Genomic DNA, 27,328 nt, shown 5'->3' with positions numbered 1-27,328 from the left:
CAAAAAATACAAATGGGAGTAGTAACAGCTGGAGTTTAGACTTCTGGATGTTGCAGTGGAGCTGGCTGAACATGTACAGCATTCATTTTACCTACTGGGCAACCACCACCATGCCCATTAAACCACCACCATGCCCATAAAATTACCACCATGCCCATTAAACCACCACCATGCCCATTAAACCACCACCATGCCCATAAAATTACCACCATGCCCATTAAACCACCACCATGCCCATTAAACCACCACCATGCCCATTAAACCACCACCATGCCCATAAAATTACCACCATGCCCATTAAACCACCACCATGCCCATTAAACCACCACCATGCCCATAAAATTACCACCATGCCCATTAAACCACCACCATGCCCATTAAACCACCACCATGCCCATAAAATTACCATCATGCCCATAAAATTACCACCATGCCCATTAAACCACCACCATGCCCATAAAATTACCATCATGCCCATAAAATTACCACCATGCCCATTAAACCACCACCATGCCCATTAAGTAACAACTGCAGGACGGCTCCTGCTACTTCGCTGAAGGCCTCACTAATTAACCACCTAATATTAGCTTGTTTTCCTCTATAATTTAACAGTTGTGACAAGTCAAATTAATCAATGAGTTTTGCAATCCATCATCAATGTGTAGTCAAACCAAAATTTTATAGATTTTTCTACTTTCTCAGTCTTTGTTCTTTGCAATTACACAAGTCATAATGGCGTTGCTGTTTGTTTTTTGAAGCATTTTAAGTACTAAATGTTGTTTCAGTTTTATTGTATAAATGCAAAAGTGTATTGTAAAAAAAAATGTTTGGAGAAAAGTAGTTGTTCTGAGTAACTGATTAAAAGTTCAGGCAATAGATCATCAACCAAAAACAAAAATAGGGATAATATGTTAGAGCAAAAACCTGAAACTACTACTTTTATGCAGTGTTAAGTCGAGGGTAACTAGGTTTATGTGTCAAAATTTAAATATGTATATGTATAAAAATGTCATAGATGACCAATTACATGTGTAATAACAATGTCTTTTGTTACTCTACCAACAGCAGGGATAGTTACTTAAAAAAATTATCCCTTTAAATAAATGGTGATGTTTAATAAGACTCTACTTGTGGGCAGAATTAGTCCGTCCTTTTCACATGCTTTATCAGGTAGGACAGAGCTGATTCATGAAGCCCCGGGTCCAGCCTCACCTCTGACCCGTTGCGGCGGTGGGCACCCTCCAGCCTTTGATCTGGCTCAGCTCCGTGTCCGACACCTCAATCTGGAGCGGGAGGCGAGGGATCCACACGCAGAGCTCCAGCTGAGCGCTGAGGTATCCATAAGTGAAATTCACCATCATCTTCACCTTGCCCTTCATCTCCTTGCCATTCACAAAAACGTAGTCGCACCTGTCGGAGACCTGCGCAGGGCGAGGGGGGGAGGGGGACAGGAGTGGGAGAGGAACAGAGGGAGGGATTAGGAAAAGGCAGCTTTTACTGTGGAGCTCCTCTGACAGCCGCGCTGGGCAGCTACACAGAGAAACACACCGTGCCGGACACACGCTCTGCCCTATAGCTTTATTACAGGGTTTACTCGTCTGAGCTCTCCCCTGATATACAGCAGTATTCCTCCAACAACTTTGAACAAGATGAAAGGTCCTCCTCAGTATGAGGCTGACACTCGGGGAAAGTGGAGGGAGGGTTCTGCAATGACTTCTTTGAACCGGACATCGGTCTGCGAGGCGGCGTTTGGGCCTAAAAGCGAAAAGAAGCAAGCAGATGTGAAATAGAAAGAGCAGAGCAGCTTTGTGCAGTTGAAATAATCAAACTCTGAACGATTTGTTTTGCAAATCACTTTAAGAAAGGAATGGGACAATTTCTTTGTTTGCATCTTTGTTGCTTTGATTCTTTAAATTCATAATTTTTCTTTGATCCTTCCCTCCTCTCTATCCACGGTCCTCCTCCTCTTTGTCTTAGAAATCTAGACGTAACGTAGACGGTCCAAAGGGACTCACACAACACAGACACGTTATTAATCAGCTTCACATTGAAGACATTTCTCTCTTTTTTTGTTGTTTTTGGGGTGCTTTGTCAATCTTATTGATCTTATCATGTAGCTGGAGCCATATTGGAATTAGATGATCTGGGGATACATCTTTCCTCTTTCCTTCCAAGCTATTTCTCCACAGTGAGATAAAACTGGAAACACCCATTCATCATAAAGCCGCAGCAGCATTTCCTCTGTGAATAGCGAGAAAACTTTGCATGTGACAGAATAAAGCCGGAGCCTCGTGTGAGAATCTCTCCTTTCATCTCCTGATAGGAAGCCGGCAATTTGAGCTTTTGCGGAACTACGTTTTTCCTCTTAATTCAGGGCAGGTTGGATGTGAGGAGGGAATCTGCCGCCATAACTCGATAGTTTACATCTAGATATGAAAGCGGCATTCATCCTGTTTACAGTTTGTCGTCGGTACAGTGCCTTGACAAAGTATTTCTACCCGTGTTTTTTTTTTTTTTAATTTAGCTGTTGCAAAATCAAACTTCAGTGCATTTTTATTGCAACATCAAATCAAATAAAATCAACAAAGTGAAAGAAAAAAAAAGGTGCGAGCGAGACATATTTATTTTAAGCTTGCATGAGTCAATACTTTTGCACAACCACATTCCACTGCAATTACAGCTTTGGTGGTATTTGAGCAGAGTTGTCTTGATAAAAAGTGAATCTCTTTTTGAAGACAATAACAGATTTTCTTTCAGGGGGTTTTCTGTCTTTAGCTTCATCAATCTTCCAAGCAACCGTGGAAAGCTTCTTTCTCTCTGTGCTGAGCTAAAGGATCCTCGCTGTTCAGGGTGACGTTTGTGGACCAAAAAGTTCCATTTTGGTTTCATATATTCTGCATCCCACATGGCTTGTGACAAACTTTAAAATAATCTTATTGGAACTTTTTTTTTCCACCAATAGCTTTCAAACTGCCACACTTGCATAAAGCACAGCTAATGGTTGCTTCTCTCCTCTTGGCTTCTTCTCTAATTAATGTTCTCCTTTGTTGCCCTGTCAGTTCAGGTGGACGATTCTGTCTCGGTAGGTTTGCAGTCGGGTCGTACTCTTTCCTTCTCCAGATAAGAGCTGAAACGAGGCACTGTGAGAGTTTGAAAGCTTCATCACAGATATGCCCCTGATGCATCCGGTGTGATTCTTGGTAATTATGAAAAACCTCCGAGATTTATTCATAATTAGATTAAACGACGTACGGCCAGGTTACGTAATGCTGAAGGCAACTGGTTTCACAGTGTTTCATTTAGGAGCAGCATTGTCAAAGGGGCTCACAATGTCAGCTCCCAATGATTCACTATTTTGTGTTGGTTTTTCGCATAAAATCCCAGAAAAATACATGGAAGTCTGTGGATGTAACATGACAAACTGTGAGAAAGTTTAAAGTAAACTTTCATACTGTACTGAAACTTGGTTTTTGCTTCAGCTAGACTGGAACTGTAATTAGATATCTAATAGTGTTTTTTTTTTTCTTCTTTATTCTTAATTCATCTACAAAGTGATGCAAACTCCAGCAAGAAACCAAGGAAACAATATGATGCAAGTGTAGCATAGTGAGCTTAAAATCAAAGCCTATTTCTGCAATTCTGCATTGAATAAAACTGCTTGAAGATGAAAAAGTAATAGAAGAAACATTTTTTTTCCCATTTTCCGTAGTGATGATGTACCTGGAAAAAAGTGAGTCTTTTTCCCAGGTATTTTTCTCAGATCTGAGGACAACCTTTATTTGGGAATCTGCATATAATCATGATTAATTATATGCCCTTTATAGAATTAAATATTTCATAAGAGTCAGTTTTCAACTCAGTTCAGGTTGGAATATTCACCATATAAAATATAGGAATCAAAATAACTACTTTTTTCTACAATGTACTTGAAGTTTTATAATCTTGGCTGAGTCATGACAAAAAAAAAAATATAAAAGACCGCTTACGAACTCTACAGACTCTGAAAATACTGGCTGCAAAGAAACCTCAAATAGCTGTGAATTTTGACTTTTATGTATTTATTAATTTTTTTTTTTACTACTTTCTCCATAAATAAATCCGACCTTGACCCGCACAGCTCAGCAGAGTAAAATACAGCCCTGAAATACAACATGTCATATTGTGTGAGGTCACATGTACGCAGGCTGTTTATATAAAGAAGAAAATCCATCCCTGCACGACGTTGCCCTTGGTTGAGTCTTATTGATGTGGTCCGTTTTCCTTTCAGATTATTGACTGATTGAGTGTAGATTTACCTCCCTGTAAGAATCTGATGCCTTCATGTCATCAAACATTTCTGAAACAAAAAGAACCTTTTGAGTCCCACCTACTAAAACAAAGGAAGTGCCATATATGGGTAGTGATTAGAAGTGTAACAGAACGACCTTGAGATCCAAGGTGACTCATGGAATGACCTTGAGATTCACAGAATGGGCTCATTTCTTGACAAAAATAATCGTTCAAATGGGGAATAAGTGTCCAAAACATTGACAACAACGTAAAGGACGTAGTTTGCATTTTACTAGCAAAGATCATCTGTGTAAGACAGATGTGTGACGTTGTAGAAGTAAATCGGTGAGAAAGATTGATTTCTCCTCACTCACAATGAAATCCTTCTGTTAGAAAAACACCATTTGCAAAGGATTACAAAGCAATTAACCCAAACCTAAGAGAGAAGGCCCAGTTAGGACAGACGCAGAAAGTTTAGCAGTTAAAAAAAACATCTTTTTATCTTTTTGTACAGCAGTCTTTACTTTTTATGTGTCCTCTGTTGGCGACACATTCCGTTGATCTCAGCCGATTTCTTCTACTAAATTGTTTTCAAACCAACACAGGTGACCAAGGAAAGCAAACAAAATGAGTCTGAGATTAATCTAAGCCCTGTGTGAATAATAATGTAGTTTAAGTTATTTAACCTACTAAATTACAGAAACACCAGTGGACCTGGCTGACAGCCCACTCAGTGATGTAGCTATATAAATCCTCTGCACGTAAAGCAGAGATTTTAATACCAGGTGTGAACTGTCACTGTTGGATTGGTCTGCTGACGGTCAGATCAGCTATGTTAACACCAGATCTGAACAGGGCCATGCAGTTTGAGTGGAATTAGAAATTGTTTCCATGGACTTTTATGTGGACATTTACTAACCATTGCAGTTCTGTTAAACCCTCATGAGTAGAAAAAACACAGATTACATGCAGAAAAGTGAGATTTGCACAACCGATGCATAGCTAAAATACATTATTTGTGTGAATGTGCTGATGAATGAGTGTGAAAAGGGGCTTGATGAATAAAGCGTGATTAATAGACTGAACGCATGTCCAGATCAGGTCACAGTTGGATCAGAAAATACCTTTATCTAATCTTTTGCAAAAAGATTTTATATATTTTTTGCAACTGTGAATTGAAGCCAGACTTGGCTCTCCACAGGACACTTCTAAATCCCTTCAAAGGGAGCTAGGTTAACAGTCCTCTAAGCTACTGCTTCTGGACAACATTTCTTACTGCTCCACTTCCTATAAGCTGCCATATAATTCTTTGCATTACAAAGTCAAATGCAAATCCCCTGCTTTAGTTTGGGCTGGCGTTTGCGTAATGCGTAGGTGAGTGAGTGGGGCGTTCCTGATGTAACGTCACACGTTTATTGGGCATTTCATACTTTCAGTCATGGAAATAAGCATATCTCTTATGAGCTTCAAACGGCAGAAATCAAGATATAGACCTTTATTTAAAAAAAAAAACCCAAAACAGATTTTAGCTGGGAAATTATATAACATTATTAAAACTAACAAAACTCTTTGCATGCTAACAAAGGCCTTATGGAAGAGCTGCAAGGCATGCTGCAGGCCGTCCTCTAAGACTGCAGTCAAACACCAGAGAATTCCCCACAACCGAGGAGGACATGCAAAAGTTAAATGGGTGTTTAATCCGCGTTCCTCCAGTGAATAAACATTCCACACAAAGAAGTACCTTGCTCGTGCCCTTGTGCTGCAGGATGCCAATGTAAAAGAGACTGGTGGAGTCGCCTAATGAGGCGTTTGAACGTTCCCGTAAGACCGGGCTCTCCTCCCCTGGCTGCAGCCTGTCACGGAGCAGATTGGACTCCACAAGGGTTCCCAAAGAAAGAATTTGAACTGATATAGATATCAGAGGACTCTGTGCTGCTTAACAGGCCTCATTGTTAAGCTCTCCCTCTTTAACTGCACTCTGCTGGGACAGTCGTGCCTTTGACAGCTCCCACATGTCTGCCGTTTTCTTGGCTTTGTTTCGGCAGAAATCTTCCACAGCATCTGGCTCAGTTCTGTGACGCTAATGGGCCACAAAAAAATAAAAGTGAAATACCAATCGTCAATACTGTTGACTTTTTTTTTAAACCCTATTACTGTTGCTATTTCATGGCTATTGTAGCGACACTCCTGGTTGGGATTATGTAAAAAGCCAATAAACTTATTTGATCTTTAATGCAGTAGAATAATCTCACGCTGAAATTGAACATGTTAATGTAGCAGAGAAAGAAATCCCACGTCTGTTTTTAACAAAACTGCAGGTGCCAAACTAATTGGTACGCCCGCTGTCAATACTTTTATACAAGCCACTTTTGCCTTCTAATAACATTTCACAAGTTTGCAGCACGCAGAGAGAGAGAGTTCAGACTGCTCCTCTGCATAATCACTCTAGCTCAACCAGGGTAGCGACGTTTAAACATTTTTGCAATTCAGCTGAGAATATTCAAGTTTAAATTACTTGTGGCCCATAAAAATTTAATTTTTCTTGTAATAAAAAAAATATCTTATTGTGATTTTTTTCTCCCCTTTTTATGTGCTTAGCAATAATTTGCAGTTCAAAATTCTCTGTAAAAGGAAAAGAATATTTGACACTCGTGATAAAAACTTTCTCTGTTGTTGAAGTGTAGCGAACAGGGACAGATTTTTATTTAAAATCTCCTGATTTCACGATGCCATTCACTCTAGCAAAAGCTGACAGAAACCTTGTGAGAGAAACAGGCCCACAGCATCACAGATACCGTACTTTTGCAACGGCCACAAGGTATTTTTCATTTCACATCAAACCAGTCTGAGGTGTTTGTTGCCTAGAAGCTCAATTTTAGTAGAAAAAAAAATCCACTTGAAGTTCTGAAAGAGTTTAACAAACACCATGTTTACATTTGAGATGGTTGGATAGTAGTTGCAATACTCCCAGACCACCAGTTGGCATGTGGATCGTAAATAATAGTTGTCATGGAGATTTAGTGACTGCCAAAGTGATGAACTTTGTTGCAGTTTCCCACCAGAGAGCTTTAAAGTTTTGTTTATCTGTCCTTACCTGATAGCTGAATCTGGTAGCAAAACAAACGAGAACTTGTCCACCCTTTAGCCAGAGGCTTAAAACAATTGCCCGCTGTATCGTTTCACCAGGTAAATAGAAAGTTGCAGATTACTTATTAGAAATTCTTAGAAAACTGATAAATTTGGAGAGTAAAATTTAATAAAAAAAAAATGCTTCAGGTACATTTATTTTTAAATTATTTTTTGTTTATCACTTTCAAATAGTTGTGACACCTTTGATTTTGTACATTTCAGAGAAATGGATTTTTCTTTCTCAACTGAGTAAATATCAAGTTCAAGGCTGGATATTTCTAAAACATGTGCCAAACCCGAGGCCCATGGGCCAGATCAGGCCAGCCAAAGCTATTTATGTGGCCCTCAAGACTCTAGAGAGGCACATAAGTAACAGCTTCAAGATAACAGCTGTGTGCTAAAATATTTTATTAGTCAAATCAACTCGGTTTTCATTTGTATAGTGCCAAATTACGTCAATGTGAAAAGAAAATATTTAATTTTAGCTAGTTCTCATCGTATACAGAGAGAGAGGCAATATTTTAAAAGTTCGTTAACAGATTTATAATTGTATTTTTATTTTGTTTTTATAGTTTTATTGATACACTCTACCACAACCAGCTCTTAGAGGACATTCATGATGTTGATATGGACCAAAAAAAAAAAAAGAGTTTGACACCTGAGCCGAGTAAAACATGAATTAATTGAAGGCTTTTGGAACATCTTCATGTGCCAATAAATATGACAGGAACTGAATACTTTTAAAGCTGCATGATTTTATTTTGTTGTCTATGGGGATAAAAAATTAACCCACAGTAAAAAAAGGGGTTTAAATTATTTCAGAAATACATAATGACGACATGTCAGCCATTTGCGTTCAATTTACATACAAAATCTGTGATTGGTCTCACCGATAAACTTTTTTTTTTTTTAAACTTAACGAGCAGGCGTTTTAAAGTCTCGTACATTCATGGTGTCCCACCCAGGCCTGGGGCAGGTCTGCCTCTCTGCGCTACATTCTGCTCTCTGTCATTCTGCCTCACAAAGCAACGCAAACGTCCAGGAGGATCCGCTGCCACATTAATCAAACCCATTAGGCAGCTAGCGGGAGAATACTTACAGAGAGCATTAGGGCTGTCGCTGGATCTAGCCCAGGAAATTAACAACTCACCAGACAGATACAATCCACGGCAGATATGAGCAAGGGAGTGGAAAGCGTGTAGGTGGGGCGAGTCCGTCTCCGGCGTGTTCACACGGTTAACATGACAGAAGCAATTAAGCTGCCTCGACCGCTCTGCATACTGCAAGCTGCAGCTCGTTTGGAAAGTGTGGACACATCATGCCTTCCCCCAGCCATCCTCCCTGGCAGTGGGGGGTTGTGAACGCTCGCTCACAACCCCTTCCTTGGGTTCATGGCTAACATGAATATGGAAGGTTTTCCAAAAGAGCTCATGAATAGACACCGTCAGAGTGTGTTTGTGTTGTTGCTTTGGCTCGTTTCAGTTCTAATATTCCTGTGAGCAGCTGAAACACAGCAGCAATACTCTGAGTCAGAGGTAACGTAATGCCGGGATGCGGTGTGTGTGTGTGTGTGTGTGTGTGTGTGTGTGTGTGTGTGTGTGTGTGTGTGTGTGTGTGTGTGTGTGTGTGTGTGTGTGTGTGTGTGCGCGCGCAAGACCTGTTGGTGAATGCAAATGTAAACAGTAAAGTTCCGGGCTAGAAAAAGCTGAAATGAAATGTTGGGGGCACATAGTTGTTTTTTTTTTTCTTCTTCTGCTTAAAATATTGAGAATTGGTTTAGTGTTTTAATAGGCATGGCTTCATTATACAGAATGCAGCGGCAACATGCGGAGTTACAGTGGGCAGATGAGATGCAAATGTACGCAAACAGCATATTCCCAACACTGCCTTAGCAGTCATACCCCTAACCTTAGCTGTCAAAATCTGAATCCAGGAAAGCAACATGTGCCGTCAACATAATGAAGGGAAAACCTTGTTTCCACCTCTACATTAAGTCAACGCTGGTGTAAAAAGAAGAATACGTCCTAAAAGACGTATTCTTCAGCATTTCCTTCTAAGTTGCAGCAATATTAGAACTCTGTAAAATATACCGTATTATGCACAGTGGCGTCACTCCGTCTTTACAAACTGAGTACGTCCCAAAGATAAATTAATTAAGTTTGCATGATCGAAGATTGTAACTGGAAACAACACGATTTGGAGACATATCTCAGCAGCAGCAGACTTTTCTCAGATTTGACTGAAATGTATTTAGATTAGATAATCCAAACGTTGTCTACAGGAGCACAAAAGCAATTAATCAAATTTTGATTCCGGTTGGCCGTTTATTCTGATTACTTATGTCCACGTGTGTATCGCTAGCAGAAACGTAACATTTCACGGTTTCAGAGTTTGATTAGTTCCATTATGTGTCATTTATATGACATTAACTATTTGCTTTATTCTGTCTTGGTACATCTAAGGGATTTCTTTCTTGAGAAGAAGAAAGATGTTCTTTCTCATAGAGACAGATGTAAAGAAATATTTGCCTTTTGGTTGATTTGCTGAAATTCTGCAGGCGAGTGTCTTCTTTGGAGCCCCTGATATCTGAGATCATATTTTTAAACCTGTAGGAGACTTTTCACCATGTAGTGACTTATGTTCACTACACAGTGTTAACCGGAGCTATTAAAACAAAATCGGCTGAGTGTCACATACAGTGAACTGCAAAAGTATCCATACACCTCGGATGTTTTATCATTTAGACATTAAAATCACAAACCTTAATGTGTTCCATTGGTATTTTATGTGGCAGAATAAAGTAGTAAATAATTGTGAAAAGTGTAAACAAAAGGCAAAAGGATAAATCATTTTTTAAATGTCCTGGAAATAAAAGTCATAAAGCGTTGTACCATTCTTCTCCTTCACCCTAAGACGTCCATATAAAACCCAGTTCGATGTTGTTTTTATAACTCATCTAATTACTAATACAGTACAGATGTAAGTGTTTAAGCTCAGTCTGACTCTAGTTGTTCTTTTAATGCCTCACAGGTTTGTTGGAGAACAACATGATGAAGACCGAGGCATACAGGACGGGGCAAAGCTGCAGAGAGGTTCATTATTGAGTTATAAAACAACAATCCATAAAAGCCAGAACAAATCTGGTCTTTATGGGAGGCCATGTTGGAGAGCAGGACACCAACCCTAAATATAATCCATCATCATCGTAAAGCAACAATTGTGACAAATTACTAGGTAAATATTTCTCTAAGCATACAGAAACACAACACTTGCGATTTCTCATGTTTTAACAAACTCGACCTTGACGCTGCCCAAAATTCAGGGTGGTGATGTGAAAAAAACAAAAAAAAACAAAACAACAAAAAAAATCACATCAAAATCATCAGTAAACACTTGAAGTAGCTGACAAAACCTAAAAAGTTGTCATTTTCAGTTCACCTTACTGACCTTCACTACGTCTTCATCCGTCGAGCGGCATGCCACCGTTTCAGAGACGTCGGTGACAGAGGCATCCGTTCCGATGGTCACTACCTTTACTGGAACGGCTACTGTCTTCCCGGTCAGGACAGCAGTGTTCAGGATCTCAGTGTCCTGCAAAGAGAAAAGACAACAAAGGTCAAGCGAATGCCACACAAAAACGTATCGGCAGAAACCGGCTTACAGAGATCAGAAACAAGGGAGCTGATGGAAACAGGTGAGCTCGTATACTTAAGGTGTTATCCACTGAAATGGTATCCTCCATTGTGATTGGCTGGTCTACTCTTTCATAGGATAAATTAGATATTTTGCCTGCAACTTGGTGGAACTACTTGTTACCCTGGCAGGTAGGGTAACTTCAATGTTAGGTCTGCTTTTATTATTTGTTCTAGTTGTAATCATCCATACTTTGTCCATAATTGCACTGTAAAATATAGCTAAAAATAAGCATATCTGTCATAAAACAACTTGAATATATTGCAAGGAATATGCAGAAATTTTTTCAACATGTTTGTCTCTGGTTGGTGAAACAGCAGAGGAAGAAATTTGGTTTTATAAGAGTAATCAACATAATAGCTCTATTACATGTTCTGTTTAGCTTGATTTTGTCATGATCCTTAGTTTTCTGTATTTATTTTTGAGTTATTTCTGTGTTTATTGTTATCCTGTTCCCTGTGAGTCTCTGCGCCTTCCCTGTTGATTGTTCCCAGGTGTGTCTCGTTCTCTTGATTACCCCGTGTGTATTTAAGTCCACCTGTTGTCTTTGTCTCTTGTCGGGTCCTTGTCTAGGTGCGTCAATTGTCTAATTTCTAACATTGTCACACGTACGTCTCAGCTCTCCAGTGGAACTGTATAGTCCTGGTTAGCTTCGTTCTCTTTTCAGTCTTGTTGTCAGTGCTACCGGTGTTTAGCTGTGTGCTAACTTCTCCGCCATTATTAAACATATTATCATCTTCATCATTACCTGGGTCCCTGCATCCTCCTCCTCACCACCACAACCGCTTCATGACAGATTTTTATCTTTTTGTTCTTTCCATTAATGACTTTAATTGCTTTCTGGTTTGGTAAATTTCATCTTCATCTTTTTTTTTTAATTTAATGCTTATTTCTCATCCATGTTATCTTTAGCTGGAAAAATTTACCTGTCCTGTAAGTAAATCTTCTGTTTTTATTGAATTCTGTCTCTTTCTTTGTTCACTGCAGATTTCTCTGTTTATGTTTTCATAACGCACCTATTTTTATTCATTTATTTTTTTCCCTGAGATTGCCACGTTATGCGTTGCATCTTCTTGTTTTTAACAGTGCATAGTGCTTGGTTTACTGTGCTTAGCGCTTGTCACTGCTGACAGTCTTTTCTCTATTCGTGCCTCGCTGGATCCTGCTTGTTGTTACAAGATTTCTATTTACAGATAGTCTCCGTCTGCCAGGGGTGACGTTTCTCATGTGGCTTTGAAATTCCTTTTTCAATCAATTCTGTCCTTAATTTTCTCAACCCTGCGATTGGATCAACTTTGCTGAAGAACAAATTTTATATTCAATGTGCATTTCTAACAAAGTAAAACTTCCTGTAAAACAACTTAGGAAGTATTCAAAGGATTATACTAGATGACTAGTGCATTAAACTGCCTGTACTTTTTTTATTATCCCCAAACAACAATAAAATAATTGTAATATGTAGACTAAATGATCAAAATTATGTATTCAATCACATCTCACCTCAATGCAGTAACATACCACCTCTAAAAGTGTAGTAATAGAGGCTACATGTATTTATTCATGTATCTATTTTGTAATATAAATCATCAAAGAAAACATCATTTATACAATTTTCAACAGTCATTGAAAAAACAAAACAAAACTATTTCTAAACATGATCAGCACTTGGTATGTTTTCACTGGTATTTTGACGATTTATCTTCAGAGACGAGCTCCAAGTGTTTTGGTTGGAAGACCTCAGGGCCATCGCCTTAATCTTCAGCTTCCTCCACAGATTCATCATCAAATTCAACTCAGGACTCTGGATCAGGCTGGATCAATCAAACAATTTGGCAAAATAACAAAAAACCAAATGCTGAAAATGATCTGTACCAAACTCTCTGTAATCAGTGGACAGCTGGCTGGCCTCATGGATGGATGACTGGATGGATGATTTGTGTTCAAATGCAAATAAAACAGAGGACTTGTGGATTGTTTTCTATATTTTAGAAGGTGTTTCAGAATGAGTCAAAAATAACAAGCAGACTATTAAACTCTTGTTGGTGTCCTGTTAGATCTGGATTGTCTGTGATTCAGCTAATAGCATAAACAGTTAATCATCAAAGATTTTAATGCTTGATGATTTAATATACTATTAAAAATGATGCAGAAATATAACAAGAAGCTTTTGTGAATTTACTATAAGTGAACCAGATGCTTCTGATACACATTTGTTCTTTATGTGCATATTGTTATTTAATGCCCAATTAGTTCACATCCACCAATTTTTCACCTGCACCGCAGGAGATTGTAATTGACCTAAGTGGTCCAGACATCTGTGGTTCCTAAGTTCACTTCATTACTCTGAACAGAAATCTTAACCTTTTTTTTTTCTTTCTTTACAGACACACCAACACACAACGCCTTTGTCAGTGCTGGTAATTGGGATCAATTAGGGTAACTACCAGGTAACTTTCACGCTCTAAGCTCATCAATGCACAATGGATGGACTGTATAAGCTGTACTGAACTTATGCTGACACTAAACTCTGCAAATAGCTCCTTCTGATGCCAAGGACAGCTGTAATGGCTGTGCTATACAGCAAACAGGACTCCATATACAGGTGAGCTTAAATTCACTTCATCTAATTGTAAAGCCTGACAAAAGTCCCTCATTGTGAGCTTCTCTCATTCTGCTATTGGTGCAATCTTCGACAAAAGCTCCTCTCCCCGATATCCTTCATTTCAATAGTCAGGAACCCTAAGGCATCCTTTTTCTTTTTTCCCTCCTCTATCATCCCCTTTGTGTCGAAGCCATGCTAGTACTGAGGATTGTCAGCTTTTTTTTTTTATTAAAAAAAAGAAGGATCTACCTCTGGAGTGGAGGGATCTGTGCAGAATTAAACGTCACATGTGTTTAGAGTTTTCCTACGAAACCTGATGAGTGCAGACGTGACTGACTTCACGTCGCGTATTCCCACAATATATATGAACGCGCGCTGTCAGCTCAGTTTCTAAAGACTTACCTTGTGTTTGTGAGCTTGCAAATGAAATTCATTCATTCAAAAAAAAAAAGAAATGGGGATTAGGTTCGACTGAAAGAAGCTTCGGCTTTAGGAGACTTTGCGACTTTAGAGTGAAATGATTATTATTAGGAAAGCCAAGAGATACCAACGAATAACAAAAAAAAAAAAAAAAGAAAACACTTAATCATCAAATAGCTTTTCATTCAAGTTTTATAGACTGTGACAGTGTTATGGAGCAACATAAAACCTCTCTCCGTCTGCGGCACTGACTTTGATTCAATTTTCCTTAAAACTGAGGACTGCTGTAAATTAATTCCATGTCTGCTGGGATTCTTCCATTTCCAAGGGGTCATCTATAATATATAGTGGGGTAAATGGCTGGGACCCGGTGAAAGCTGAGGCTAATGTTAGATTACAGCAGCTGGAAATGACCCAGCAGGTTAGGGACAGCGGATAGCGGAGCCTGGCAGTAATAAGCCACTGCGGGATTCCACGGCGACGCATCAGTGGTCCACACACTTAAACACAGACAGCGCAATTAAACACAAAATGGAAACCAGTGGTGCAAATCAGAAGCTTACAGCGGTGTGAATAGAGACACAATGAAGTGTGGGCTTTTGAGAGTAGGAGAATTTGCCCAGAGCCTGATGAGTTTTCAATATGATCAGCATTTGAAATGTGCTTCAGACCCCAAATTAAAATTTGACCAAAAATGAAGAGTCCACTGTCCTGTTCAGGCTCCTGCGGTATTTTAAAAGTGTTTGACGACGACTTCATCTGGTGCTCAGAAAGGCGTCCTTTGCAGCAAACATGTGATCTTGTTCACTTCTGACGTCTGATGATAAATCCAGTGGTCACATTATTCTCTGATTAAAAGATAGAAAGCAAGTCAGATCTCAATATGAGTTACTAAAAAATTCCTGTGCCTTGTCAACAAACTACAAAATCATATGTACTACTTATTATATTTACACCTCTAACAGATTTTAATTTTTCTTTTACATTGTTCTTTTACATCGTTTTTCTTTTTATTATAATAGGAATATTCCAAAGATTAACATGGCGATTAATAATCCATGCAAACCCTTGTGACAATCATGGATTCTTAATGAATCGGCTCTTGAATACAGCGTACAGTTTGGTGCAGTGTGGCATATTTAGCGGGTCTCTAGAGAGAAACATCAACCATTAAGGGATTCCAGCGGCTCAGTAGAGATACTGCAGTCCTTACAAAAGATCTCTATAAAATAGATTCATGAGAAACTGTATGAATCCTTACAGCATTTGTAGCTCTAGCTGTTTATCTTGTGGTTCGAAGTAACATTAGGAATACTCCCATCAATCGTTTAAACTTGGGAAATGTTTTTCTTGGTCGGGTCTGAAAAGAATTGGAGCTCCAGCCAAATGTATTAACCACCAGCATGTTTTATTTTCACTTAATAAAATTCAAATAGCGGTTGGGGACATTTATGCTTAATGGTGAGAGGGCTGCAAGGTAAATAACTAGCGTTGCACTTCTCTCCAGTAAGCTACTTAAAAAGATTGGGTCATAACGTTATTCTTTGGAATCTAGTTGGAGCATGATTTCCAAACTATGCCTCAAAGTCAAAACATTTTAGTCTAATCTAACATGACACCAGCTCCCAAATAATCTGTAGGAGTAATGTCACAAAAAACAGCACGACAAAATCTAAATGCACACGTGTCTACTGCCCCTTTTACTTACTTGTTTGTCCTTTTTCGTAGGCTCTACGTAAATATTGCTTAATATTACAAAAAAAATGCCTTCGTTAACTTTTAAAATACATTTAGCTCTCTCTTGCTGATGCCAGTGCTTGTGCTCTGCTTACAAGCAAACCTTACAATCTCCAGTTTTTGGAGACAGGGGTCTTTTGTTCAATAATCTGTGGGAGAACTGCCTGTCTGCTTTATCAAAGATCTCTCTGTTAGCATTCAGCACGCCGCTGTGGCTGGTAATGTGTTCTGGGCCGTAATTTCTCCCCATGTCTTGGCTGGATCTGAAAATAAGTGAGATTTATGGTGTCAGCCTGAGTGACATGGGCAGAATGAGAAGCAGCAAAGCCGGCTGTCCCACTGTTACGTTGGATTCTGCTTCGACAAACGCGCCGACGCGTCCACATTCTGACCCCGTGTTGCCAAACAAACGGGTCGAATGCGCGGCGAGTAGGAGACTTTAGAGACTGCATCGTGTGTCCTGCAACAAGAGTAGGCTGTGCGTTAAATATGTCGGAAAAGCATAGGTGAAGCTCCCTGCGCACCTGATCGTATCAGCCACTGCCGTGGCTACCTCAAAGCTAACATAAAGCACAACTTAGAGATTCTGTGGTCTTCTCTAAAAACCTGACAAGATGTTTGCACTACCAATATAAAGTTATTAAGTAAAGGTCTTGTTGTTTTGAAGGGCCACTATGAATTATGCTAATAGTCAACTAACCTGTCCTACATGACATTTATGTGTCAGATAAACATTTTCACAAATCCGGAACCTAAAGTGGGAGTTTGTAACTGGTGATTCATGCGCTTGCCATTAAATGCCACTCAGTGTCCTGAAGCTATTAAGCAGACAAAAAGAGACATGTCCTTTCATCAGTTTTCTGTGCAGTGCTCAACGTGAAACTTCCTTCCCTCGATTCCAGTGGGCGTTTAATTGGCCATAGAGCCGAGAAACATGGAGGAGAGTGGGAATAAAGGCCTTGGTAGCACTATGCAGAGCGATACATCACTGCATGACAGCGCATTGAAGTGGTGGGATGGTTGTGAAGCAAAGACACAGCCTTTTAATGAGGGTCTCTCTCTCTCTCTTGTGCCCCTCTCTTGGTTTCCCGCTCTCGCGCTCCCTAAGAAAGGGCCAGTTACTCGCCTGTCTTTACTCTCTCCTTTTCCTTGTTTCTTCCTGGTTGATGGAACGGACATGGCTGAAGTGTAAGCGGTGGAGGGTGCGGAGGGAGTTGGGACCAAAAACCTCTCCACTCCACCGCCACGCCTCGCTGCCTTTCAACATACCTCTGAGTGCTTTTCGGCCGCGGCCACTTGTCTGAGGTACACGGCGGTCAGCAATCTGATCTGCTCATTACTGCCGGTCAAGAATGGCAGAAGGAGAATTACCTCCATGGCTGCTTTGATGGTTGATCTACTCACTTTAAAGGAAGATGTAATGAGGAGTCATGTTGAGGACAAAAGGAGCTGGCAACTAAGAATAAATAGTAGTGCTGAGGGCCTAATTATCTGGTACCTCAGTCAATAATGAAGACACTGTGCAGAAAGGGTAACCCAGTCACTGTCAGTCCTCTAGGTGGAAATCTGCAAAGTGACTGAAGGTGCCAAAATTGCTGTTTGTTTTTATGCTGTGAGACTCAACAGTTTCACAGCCGTGAGAAAAACTAACACAACATGTCACATCAAGGCACTTTACTAAAAAAAGGGTTAATTCATTCCAGCTGATCCAATTCGTCCAACAATGCAGTCAAGTTCAGTTCATTATTCAAATCAGTTCAGAAAGTTTTCCTTATAAACCAAACAGATTGGACTGAGTAATAGACTTGCAACATTCACTCCTCCTGGACAAGCATGTAGCAACACTAGACCATCGTTTACATGCAATGGTTGACTTTACAGCAATCCCTCATACTGAGCAAGCATGTGGCGACAGCGGAGAGGAAAACTCCCCTTTAACAGGAAGAAAGTTCAGAAGAACCTGTTTCAGTGTGAACAGCCGTCTGCCCCGACTGACTGAAGTAATCCTCCCACCTAAACAAAAACGGACAGCTATGTGACATGACCTTGTTCGAGGCAATTTTCCAATCTGGTGGATAGTAAGCATACTATTCTGTTTTACATACTCGGTTCTAATTTCAGTGTGTTTTTTTTTCTCCAATTTGTCCTTGCTGCTAATTAGTTTCTTTACTTTGTCTGAAAAACAAAGCCAAATGCAAATGACAATCAAACCGTCTAGGTGAAGGTCTGAATAACAACAACAAAAAAATGCACCAGAAAGAAATGAAATATTAAATCTGTGAAACATTCCCGCAATGTTGTTTTTTCCTGGAATTTGACTTAACGACCAGGCCAGTGTGCATCCAAAGGGCATGGCAAATAAAATACTTCAAAAAAACAACAACTGTGAAATAAAAAGTGCTGGTGTTGAGTCATTCAGAATGATTCATATCTGTGGCTATCAAACACTTTATAACGACTACCACTTCAGTAAGTGATTTCCTGGTTCGACTTTTTTAAAACAAAAATGCAACAAGGCTTAAACAGTGTCTTTCTATTACTGCTGATTACTTAAAAGTTGAAGTTTGTAGTTGGAGAAATTAAGAGAACGGTCCAAAGAAGTTGGACTTTTCAATAAGAAATTCAGTTTTCTCGAACAACAATGACCTTAAAATCCAACATGACCAACTTACATGAAAACAACTTTAGTGACAGTCACTTTAGAAGCTTCTTATTTGCACTTCTGACTATTTTTATCCTATTGCATCGTTCACACACTCAGTCATATACAAGCTCTTTCGATGACCATGTTGCTAAACTTTTTTGAAAAGATTACAGAGGAAAACATTACTAGGTTCCATACCACTTAACAAATCCACATAATATTGATGAGCAAATCACACTGATTTTGAAAATTGGAATTGAAACAAGTGAAACAAAAAAAAAAGGTTTAATATCATTCCCAGATCCAACTTTGGTATTCAGGAGTAAATTAAACACACATGTAGAAAACACCACCTCATGTTTCTGATTCAATGTTATCTTAAAAAACGCATCGCAGTAAATATGCTTGTTTTGCACCTCAGAGGGAAAAAAAAAAACTAATCACAAAACTTCTTTTGAGTGTCGGTAACGGAGGTCAGAGGGCCACAGTTTTATTAGAATCACGGATTTATACTGCGTTCACAACTTTCAAAACAACCCCAACATCATCTAAGCTGCTCGCACAGCTATGCATGACAATCGACACGGCGGTTCATGGGGAGTATTAACGTTTTAGTCACACTGGATTGCTCTCAACTGTAAATTATGTATGAGTTGCACATGATTTATGGGAAAACTTTGACTCTGGGGAAGTGTCACAGTGACATGCTGCTGACAGGACAAATCCCACCACAAATAATAAGTACATGATAATTTGTTCCTGATGCCTTACTCTACATCTCTAATTGGAAACATGATTTTCTTTTTTTTCTTTTTTTTTTCAGTGATGCAAAAAGCTTATCAAATGGCATGCCACGTTTCATTCAGGGCACAAGAAAACAACAGCAGACAGATAATCTCTGCAATAAAGCTTTGTGCCGTTATAATACTTATTGATTGTATCTAAATTCATCTCCAGTTTGTCATTTTGACCTAGAAAGTACATCAGCATACGACTACAGAGTCTGCACTGGCAGCGTCAAAACTTATGAGTTATTGAAGGATGGCACTGGAGGGACAGAGCCACCCTCAGGAGCCCAGTGGCCATGAATTGCATGTCCATCTTTTGAAAGGAAGCTCCTGAATAAAACATGACTGAGCATGGAAGTACTGTATTATAAGTTTATAGAACAAATCCCCTACAGTTCTTAGGAATACTACTGTGGTGATACATTTAGATCAGTGGGTCGGGGAGGAAAACGAATGTCCCTAATGTATTTCAATAGCAGTAAGATGAAGCTACGAAAGAATCCAGGCCAGGCATGGGGGAATAAGCCACCTCGCCGCACCAGTAGGGGGGCTTTGGGATGGGCAAGCTGAGTGATGCTGGTTCCGGCGTAGCAACCCCTCGCTTGTGCCTCTGCTGTTGTTCTCTGAAAACATGGCCGAGCGCCAGAGGGGCCAGCCTGTGCCACGCTGCTTAATTTCAGCCCGGTATTTGTCACACAGAGCCAATCGATGGAAAGTTCTTCACCTACAGCCTACCATGCCTGTAGGGGGACGACCCCGTGATCCCTCTCCCGGTTCTTAACCTCTCTAAAATCCAGATTCATGCTGCCAGCTTGCTTGGCTTTGCTTAGTCCAGCCGTCGTTTTCTGGACGCAGAACAGGCAGTACACATGGCCACCCTGATGGCAGCCCACTTGTGTCAGGAAAACGTGCCCATTCCCCTTTCGGCCTACAAGAAATGGACTGAAGCCGACGTAACTAGAAGAGTGTCAGAATATTGAAATAAGCCAACGTCATTTAGATGTCGTCTTAAAAACCCTCCACGCATTTTGTGCCTTTGCACTACTGCGCGAATCGTTTTGGAGGACTGGAGAGGTAGGAAGGTTCGCAGCATTCAGTCAGAGAAACTAAAACATAAGTGGTTCCACTGGGTACATTCCCAGCCACTTTGTGTAGGCATAAAACAAACTTTTACATAACTGCGGCGCTTTGCGTGTGAATAACGCTATCCTTTTCAGGTCATCTTCAGGGGAATGCAAAGACACCATAAACAAGCAATTCGACCTCACTTGTAAAGACGCTTTCAGGAGCACTGCGGAGAGGTTGCCTGCTTTAATGGTGACAGAGGCTGTTTGAGTGTCACTGTAATGAGAGAGCTCTGAAAGGTAACAAAACCGTCCCACTCACTTATGGTATTTCAATTAGAGGAGGATTTCAGAGCACGCTGTCTTTCTGAGTGACACAGGATTTGCCATTAAACCTCAGAGTGTCTGCCTTTTGTGAAAGCACCTCCCCATGTGCAGCGGCGATGCAAGACGGCCCACGCATTTCTCCACTTCTCCCATGTGCCGTCATCGTAAATTAACAAGTGGGTCCTGACGATTCTTTTCCAGCATCCTGTCATCAGAAAGGTGCTTTTCTGACACTTGGACGTGAAGTGATAGTAGAAGTGAGGATCTATTATAAGGGTATAAGAATTTAGGAGTCGGAATGAAACTCTCACATTATAAAAGAAAAAAAAAACAATTGCACAGAGGTTTTCACACACAAACATATATAAATGATTAGAATAACTATATTATTATATAGATGTAGTTATAATTTTGAGTTTGATGCATACAGTTAATCAAAAATAACATAAATATATGCAAAAATAAGTAGTCGCCTTTCAGTACTTGATGTTATACCTTTATGCTGTTAGTTAGTCAGACTGCCTAGCAGCTGATTACAGCCTCTACCTGAGCAGACAAGCTGCTCATCTGTTGCCAACTGTAGTTGTGTTTCATACAAAGGTATTTTATTATCATTTTAACCTGAGAAGTTGAGAGAGGAGGCAGTGGGTGACCCATAACCTTCACCTGTGAAATATGTGCCAAGAACAGAAGTTGTAGAGCGTTAAAAGTCAAAACAATGTCTAAGAGCCGTAATTTGACAAGAAATGCTTTACATGTTCCGTCATCAGCAAGTGTTTCACACAGGAAGATTATGGGTGGCGCAAGGCCTCCAACCTCCATTTCCCACAAAAATAATTGGCTATTTAAAAAGATAACAACTTACTGCAAACGTGGAAATGGTTTAATGTTTCCAAAATAGCCTTTACTAAACTACTGTGAGGTTTTTTTGTTGTTGCTGTTTTTTAGATTGGAGTCATTGTAAGACAACAGAAGTCTGTTTTAGTTTTGGCTCCTCTTGGGCTGGCAGTAAACCTCAATCTCAATCTGGATTTACAATAGATTGAGACACCAGGAAAGCTACATGACAGGTAAAATATGAACATTGACATGGGTAATGTTACTCAGTAACGTGTTACTCCAATATGGCCACTATTTCTTCAGTACAGAGTAATCTAACACACTACCATGGCCAATCAGTAATCACATTTTAACTAATAAAGTAACTTGCAATATTACGTTGCTACTTTTGAAATCAAGAGATCGGTAAAATAATTTACTTTTTAAAGGATTAATGAGTAGTCAGAGTTGGATCGCTTCTGCAAGGCAACTGGGTATGAACTGTCAATAACCTTTTTAACAGAGTCTCGCTTCAAAACTAGCGATCCCTTTAAGACACACTGCCTCAAAGAGAGCCATCATGTTCTGGATTAGAGAGGCATTTGTCACAATCTGTTGTCCTAATTAGCATTACATGGAAGGTGACACATGCACATACGGCGGCAGCCTCAATGAGTGCTACCACTTCATCATCAGCCTCTGTAGTATAATGCTAATGGTTTCACACTTGTGGTCCATCCGTCAGCCCTTCATTGTAAACTGTGTGACTCATTCAGTGTGAAGAATAAAATATGCTAGATTTGATCCCATTTCATTAAAGCGCCAGGACGGAGTGAGGTGGGAGGGGCTGGAGGTGTTCAGCAGCAGTGGCCAAATTCAAAGTGTTTCAGCCTGCAACGGTGGGATAAATAGTAAAAAATAAATAAATAAAAAAACGGGCCCGGGACGCATTTCTACAGTATTATCTGGCATCTGTAAGCGCTCACGTCCGATGATGAATGGTCCTCCTCATTTTACTTGCCCGGCAGAGAAGATGTGCATGGCGTCAGAGGCCAAAAGAATGGAAAAGAGCAAAGTAAAACATTCATTGGACAATGCTGATTGATGGCTTTATCATGTTAGAGGCGAAGTGGCCTGAGAAGGCCAGGGTGATGATGCATTGTTTCACAATACATCGGAGCAGTACGTGAATACAAAACCGCCGCCTTCATCTCTCCTCATCTCCATGCCTGCGAATGTGGGCGTGCGAGCGAACGAGCGCAGTTTGGTGTCTCGCCTGGAACGGGAAGACTGATGAGTCAAGATATGATGTATGCCCCTGTCCTCCTGCTCCCTCTCCATCAGCAGGCGTCCACAGCATGGGTAATGACGACGAGGGCAGCCTGGACAGCAGCGTATTACTTTACAATGCTAAAAGATAATGAACTAGCTTCCTGCTGCGGTGGGAAAATCTTCTCAGGCATCCAATTACTGCCTTTAAAATCCATCTCCAGATGACCCCAAAAAAAAAAACAAAAAAAAAAACGCACACGCTCTCTGTCTCGTCTGCTGCTATTTCGAAGCTCAAGTGAAAAAAATTGGGAATGTCAACAAAGCGAGGGAGGGAGAGGTTGATAAGGGAGGCAATTAATCTACATTTTTTAATATACTAATGGATGTTTGTCTGGGTCAAAACAGGGAGGGGGGAGGGGGAATAAAATAAATAGTGAAAGGAATCACGGAGGAGCAAAACAGAAGGAACAAATCTACAAAGGCAGTTTAGGAAGAAACATAAGCGGCGATGCAGTTTGACAGAGGCATTTTCTCACTCTGAACTCGCTGAAACTCTTGACTACTCCTTTCATTTGGTGCTTTTGAAATAATTGCTGCATTTGCAAAAGTTCTGCTTCACAGTTTGAAATTGGTGACAAAGTGGCGAGCGGTTGCTCTGAGCCCTCCCAGTGCATGTGGGTATGTGACAACACACAGGAGGAACCTTCTTCAAAGAGAGCTAAAAAAAAAAAAAAGAAACTTCTCTCCCAGAAGGACGCTGCTTTCCCACAAGTGTTACCCGTGGCGGAGCCTATCACTTTGCTGCTGTAGTGGAACAAAAAGCCTTTTTTTTTATAATAAACTATTCTGGCAAGGCCGCAACATTTTACAGCGTGCCGCAAAGGGGTACAGGGTTTGGGTCGGAGAATCTGCTGAAGTAATCGACCGTAAATGTGATCAAACCCAAAATAAACTTCCCATTACCAACAGTCATTAGCTTCATTACGCTGTAACCTTTAGAGATGTAGTCAGGTGCAGGCCTTCGTTCAATTTTTGAAATGGTTTTGGGTCAAAACCCGATTACAGCTGCCTTTACGTTGCGATAAGACTTAGTAGAAGCTCATTAGACTAATTAGAGCTAATTACAGATGAGCAGACTTTCTAAAGACGGAGTTGTGTCAACAGATGCCCTCAGCATTCTCTGTGAAGTATGTCCTGTTAACTTGATTAAAAAGAAAGAGTTCAGAATTACCCCTTCGCTCCACTGACAGTGAATCTTTTTTTCTGCTTTGCCTCCCTTTCCTCATCTGTTTTCATATTTTCCATCGCTTTTACTTTCTGTCAGCATAATTGATCACGAGACTCTTCCACAGTTATCGAAAAAACAAAAGTAAAAATGCCAATTGGATGTTGCCAAATGTCAGTGGAAAACAGTTCGTCTTACGTAGAGGAGGATCTGTGATGCTTATTAGAGTAAACGGCATTATGAAAGCTTTGAAATATCAGGACATTTTGTGTATAAACTGAAGTTGTTGAGTATCAAAATGGTTTATCAAAAACAATGATCTCTAATGGATATGTCCGACTTAAATACTGTACGATATTCTGTAGGAAACCTGTGGGCTGAGCTGAAAATAAGACGGCATAGGAAAGTACTCCAGGCTCTGGATGTCCCAGAGAGACTGAAAAAAAAGAAAAAGAAATGGTCACAGACCACATATAAATAATTTAACATCGGAGGGGAATCAGTATTTGTCACACCAGCATTTCTTTTTCTTTACATCTATTTCTTAATGAGAGATTTTTCTCGATGTACTCAACTAAAACGTTGGATACTTTTAAAATTTTTCACATGTAAATACCACAAGAAAAAATACATTTATTTAAAGAGCTTTTACACGTTTCTTGCCAGGAATAATGTAAAGAAAATAAGTGTGGAAATGCAGTATAATGTGTTGTATTTTTGACACTGTGGATCCCAAACGGCACTCGACATCATAAACTCAAAGCCCGGTTTTGCAACTTTAGGCGAGTTTCAAACATGCTAAACTTCCTGTTTTATCTCCTTCTGTTTTGTCTCCACCCCCGAGATGAAACGGGCTGCAGGAATCCGACGGCCTCATGGTGTTTTCACCGGATCGACCGGCGAAGCGAAAATTTCGCCAAAAGGGATAAATCAACTTCATTCACATGTCGAACAAACTGAGACTCAGAAAACTTCAATCAGTTGGATTTTACCTTTAAAGCGTCACGCTCTCGGATGTGCTGCTGCTGCTGCTGCTGCGCAACATTAGCTTACGTAATGACATACAGATCGCTTTCCTGAGCTGAAACCTTCATTTATTGAAAACTTTAATCTGGAAACGTTTCCTCCTTATATCACCAGAGCGAACTGGGCTATGCAGCCAACTTCCTTCTGATGTTCTTGTAAAGAGAACGCAAAGCAAAGCTCACTTAACATGCCTCAGCATTTGTGTTAAGAGATTAACACTGTGGCAGGTCTCCCACTTCTTATTTCAACAACCCTCATTAAAAGGTAGGCAAGTATAAAATATTCTATAAACAAGAGTGAGACTTCTTTATCTTCAGCACTCCCATTACAGGCTTCAGGTCTGAGTGCAGGAAAACCTGTTGTATCAGAATTGGAACATGTTTTCTCTGGAGGAGGTGATGGTGTGGGCTGATTTATCTGTGTGTGAGTGTGTGTGTGTGTGTGTGTGTGTGTGTGAACGGGGGGGGCGGGGGGGGGATGTCGGCTCTGCTTTTACATTACCTTATTTCCTCTTTTCTATCTGCGAGGAGTGTTGCAGGGAGGAGGGAGAGGACCTTATCTTTGCGGCTTTTCATGCCACAGTGATCCCGAGTAATCTAATTCAGCCTTCCCTTTTCTCGCTTGTGTGCTTCTCACACATTGGGGCATGCAGATTGTAAAAACTTTAAGCATGTGTCAGTGTGTGTGTGTGAGTGGGAGCGTGGGTGAGAGGGAAAGTGTGTAAAGAAAAAGGAGGACCGAGGGAGATGGACAGAGTTAATGAGTCCTGAATGTGTCTTCATGTATGAGTATTTTTGTGTGTGTGTGTGTTACGTGCTGAACCAGGAGATGCTGTGCACCTCTGGAAGCTGCTTGTGAAAGAAAAGGGAAGAGTAAAAACACACGCAGGAGGAAACTAACGTTGGAAAACATGCAAGTGCATCTCAATAGAATGAAAATATGAGAGAACAGGGAAACAAAATATAAATGTTAAATTCCCAACGCATTTATTTTTGTCATTTTCATGAAAATTTACAATATTACAGTCGCCACCAAAGAAAAACATTTCAGTGTTATGCAATGGCTTTTTAATGACTTGCACAATTATGGGGAAGGGTGCTGAATTGACAGCTGTCCTGTAAACACTAACAACCTTCACAAAAGGTCAGAGCTAAAAAAAATCTAAGCATGTCAATGGGAAGTTGAGTGGAAGGCAAGTTCATTTGTACAGCACGATTCACACACAGCACAGTACACACTGCTTTAAAATGATAGAAACCTTTAAGCTTTGCTTGAAAATATTTCTCGAATTGTCAAATGCTGCACTGCTTTACAGGAGGTGTGCTCCAGTAAAACAGTCTAAGAGGTTGTTCTTTCCTCAAGAGGTATCTTTATGTTTTTGTAAGAGGAGCAGAAGCTAAGCTTAAAGATAAAGGTTTGGTGACAGGCGTCTGTTCTGGCTTTGCCCTCAAATCTCTCTTGCATCAACTCGCCTTACGGATTTCAAACAATCCTCCAACTTTCCGAGTTTTGTCTTGGCCTTTGAGTTTGCCAACGAGGCAAGCGTTGATTTATTCCCACAGAATCTGCACACAGAGTTTTCCTGGAACGATAAGTTGTTTCTCTGCCATTAGCACATTTTGCAGCGCACTCACAAGGCTTATTGACAGCGCTAGGACGTTCCACTTGGCTCTTATTGGTCGTTTCTGGCAGAGTGGTGAATTTCTTCAGGTCTTGGGGGAGGTGGAGGAGCCCAGACTGTCTCAATTTGCACTACCATGACTTATTGATAACTTTAATAAAAATGTAAAAAAGAATATATATATATATATATATATATATATATATATATATATATATATATATATATATATATATATATATATATATATATATTCTTGCCATTTGGCCAATCAGTTTCACTGACTGGCCAAATGGATCCATGCCCTGTTTAGTGTGTAATTGAATTGAATCACTGAAATTAATAAACTTTATGAACATATTCTAATAGCCTGACATGTTCTTGTAAAAATAATTTACAAACAACTGCAGAGCAGAGTATCAGATTATGCTCTGCTGTCAAAATCTTTTTCAATAAAGGAAATAGTATAGCTCCCTTCCTCAGCTGCTGTACTGGCTTACAGGTTTGCACACTGAATAAATCCAATCCAATGGAAGAAAATGCGCGCACGCGCACACACACACACACACACACACACACACACACACACACGCACACGCACACATGCACAGGAACATCATCTTTACCTCCTGTTTGCCATCTACGTCATCCTGTCTCTAACTGATTTCACCAAGTTCAGGAAATAATGTTAA

General features: G+C 40.1%; 1 protein-coding gene across 1 annotated transcript in view; it reads right to left on the bottom strand.

The window, feature by feature from the left end:
- Positions 1 to 27,328, bottom strand: part of si:dkeyp-14d3.1 (transmembrane protein 132C) — a 169,706-nt gene that overhangs the window by 22,000 nt on the left and 120,378 nt on the right. The window contains exons 5-6 of the mRNA XM_088009034.1: positions 10,846 to 10,989; positions 1,213 to 1,421 (exon numbers count right to left, since the gene is read on the bottom strand). Of these exons, the coding sequence (XP_087865160.1) occupies positions 1,213 to 1,421; positions 10,846 to 10,989 (353 nt within the window). The remainder of the gene's footprint in view (positions 1 to 1,212; positions 1,422 to 10,845; positions 10,990 to 27,328) is intronic.

Source organism: Poecilia mexicana, unplaced genomic scaffold (assembly GCF_051168715.1).
Source record: "Poecilia mexicana isolate PSO_F unplaced genomic scaffold, ASM5116871v1 scaffold_9, whole genome shotgun sequence".
Classification (NCBI taxonomy): domain Eukaryota; kingdom Metazoa; phylum Chordata; class Actinopteri; order Cyprinodontiformes; family Poeciliidae; genus Poecilia; species Poecilia mexicana.
This window is presented reverse-complemented; position numbering and strand designations above follow the sequence as displayed.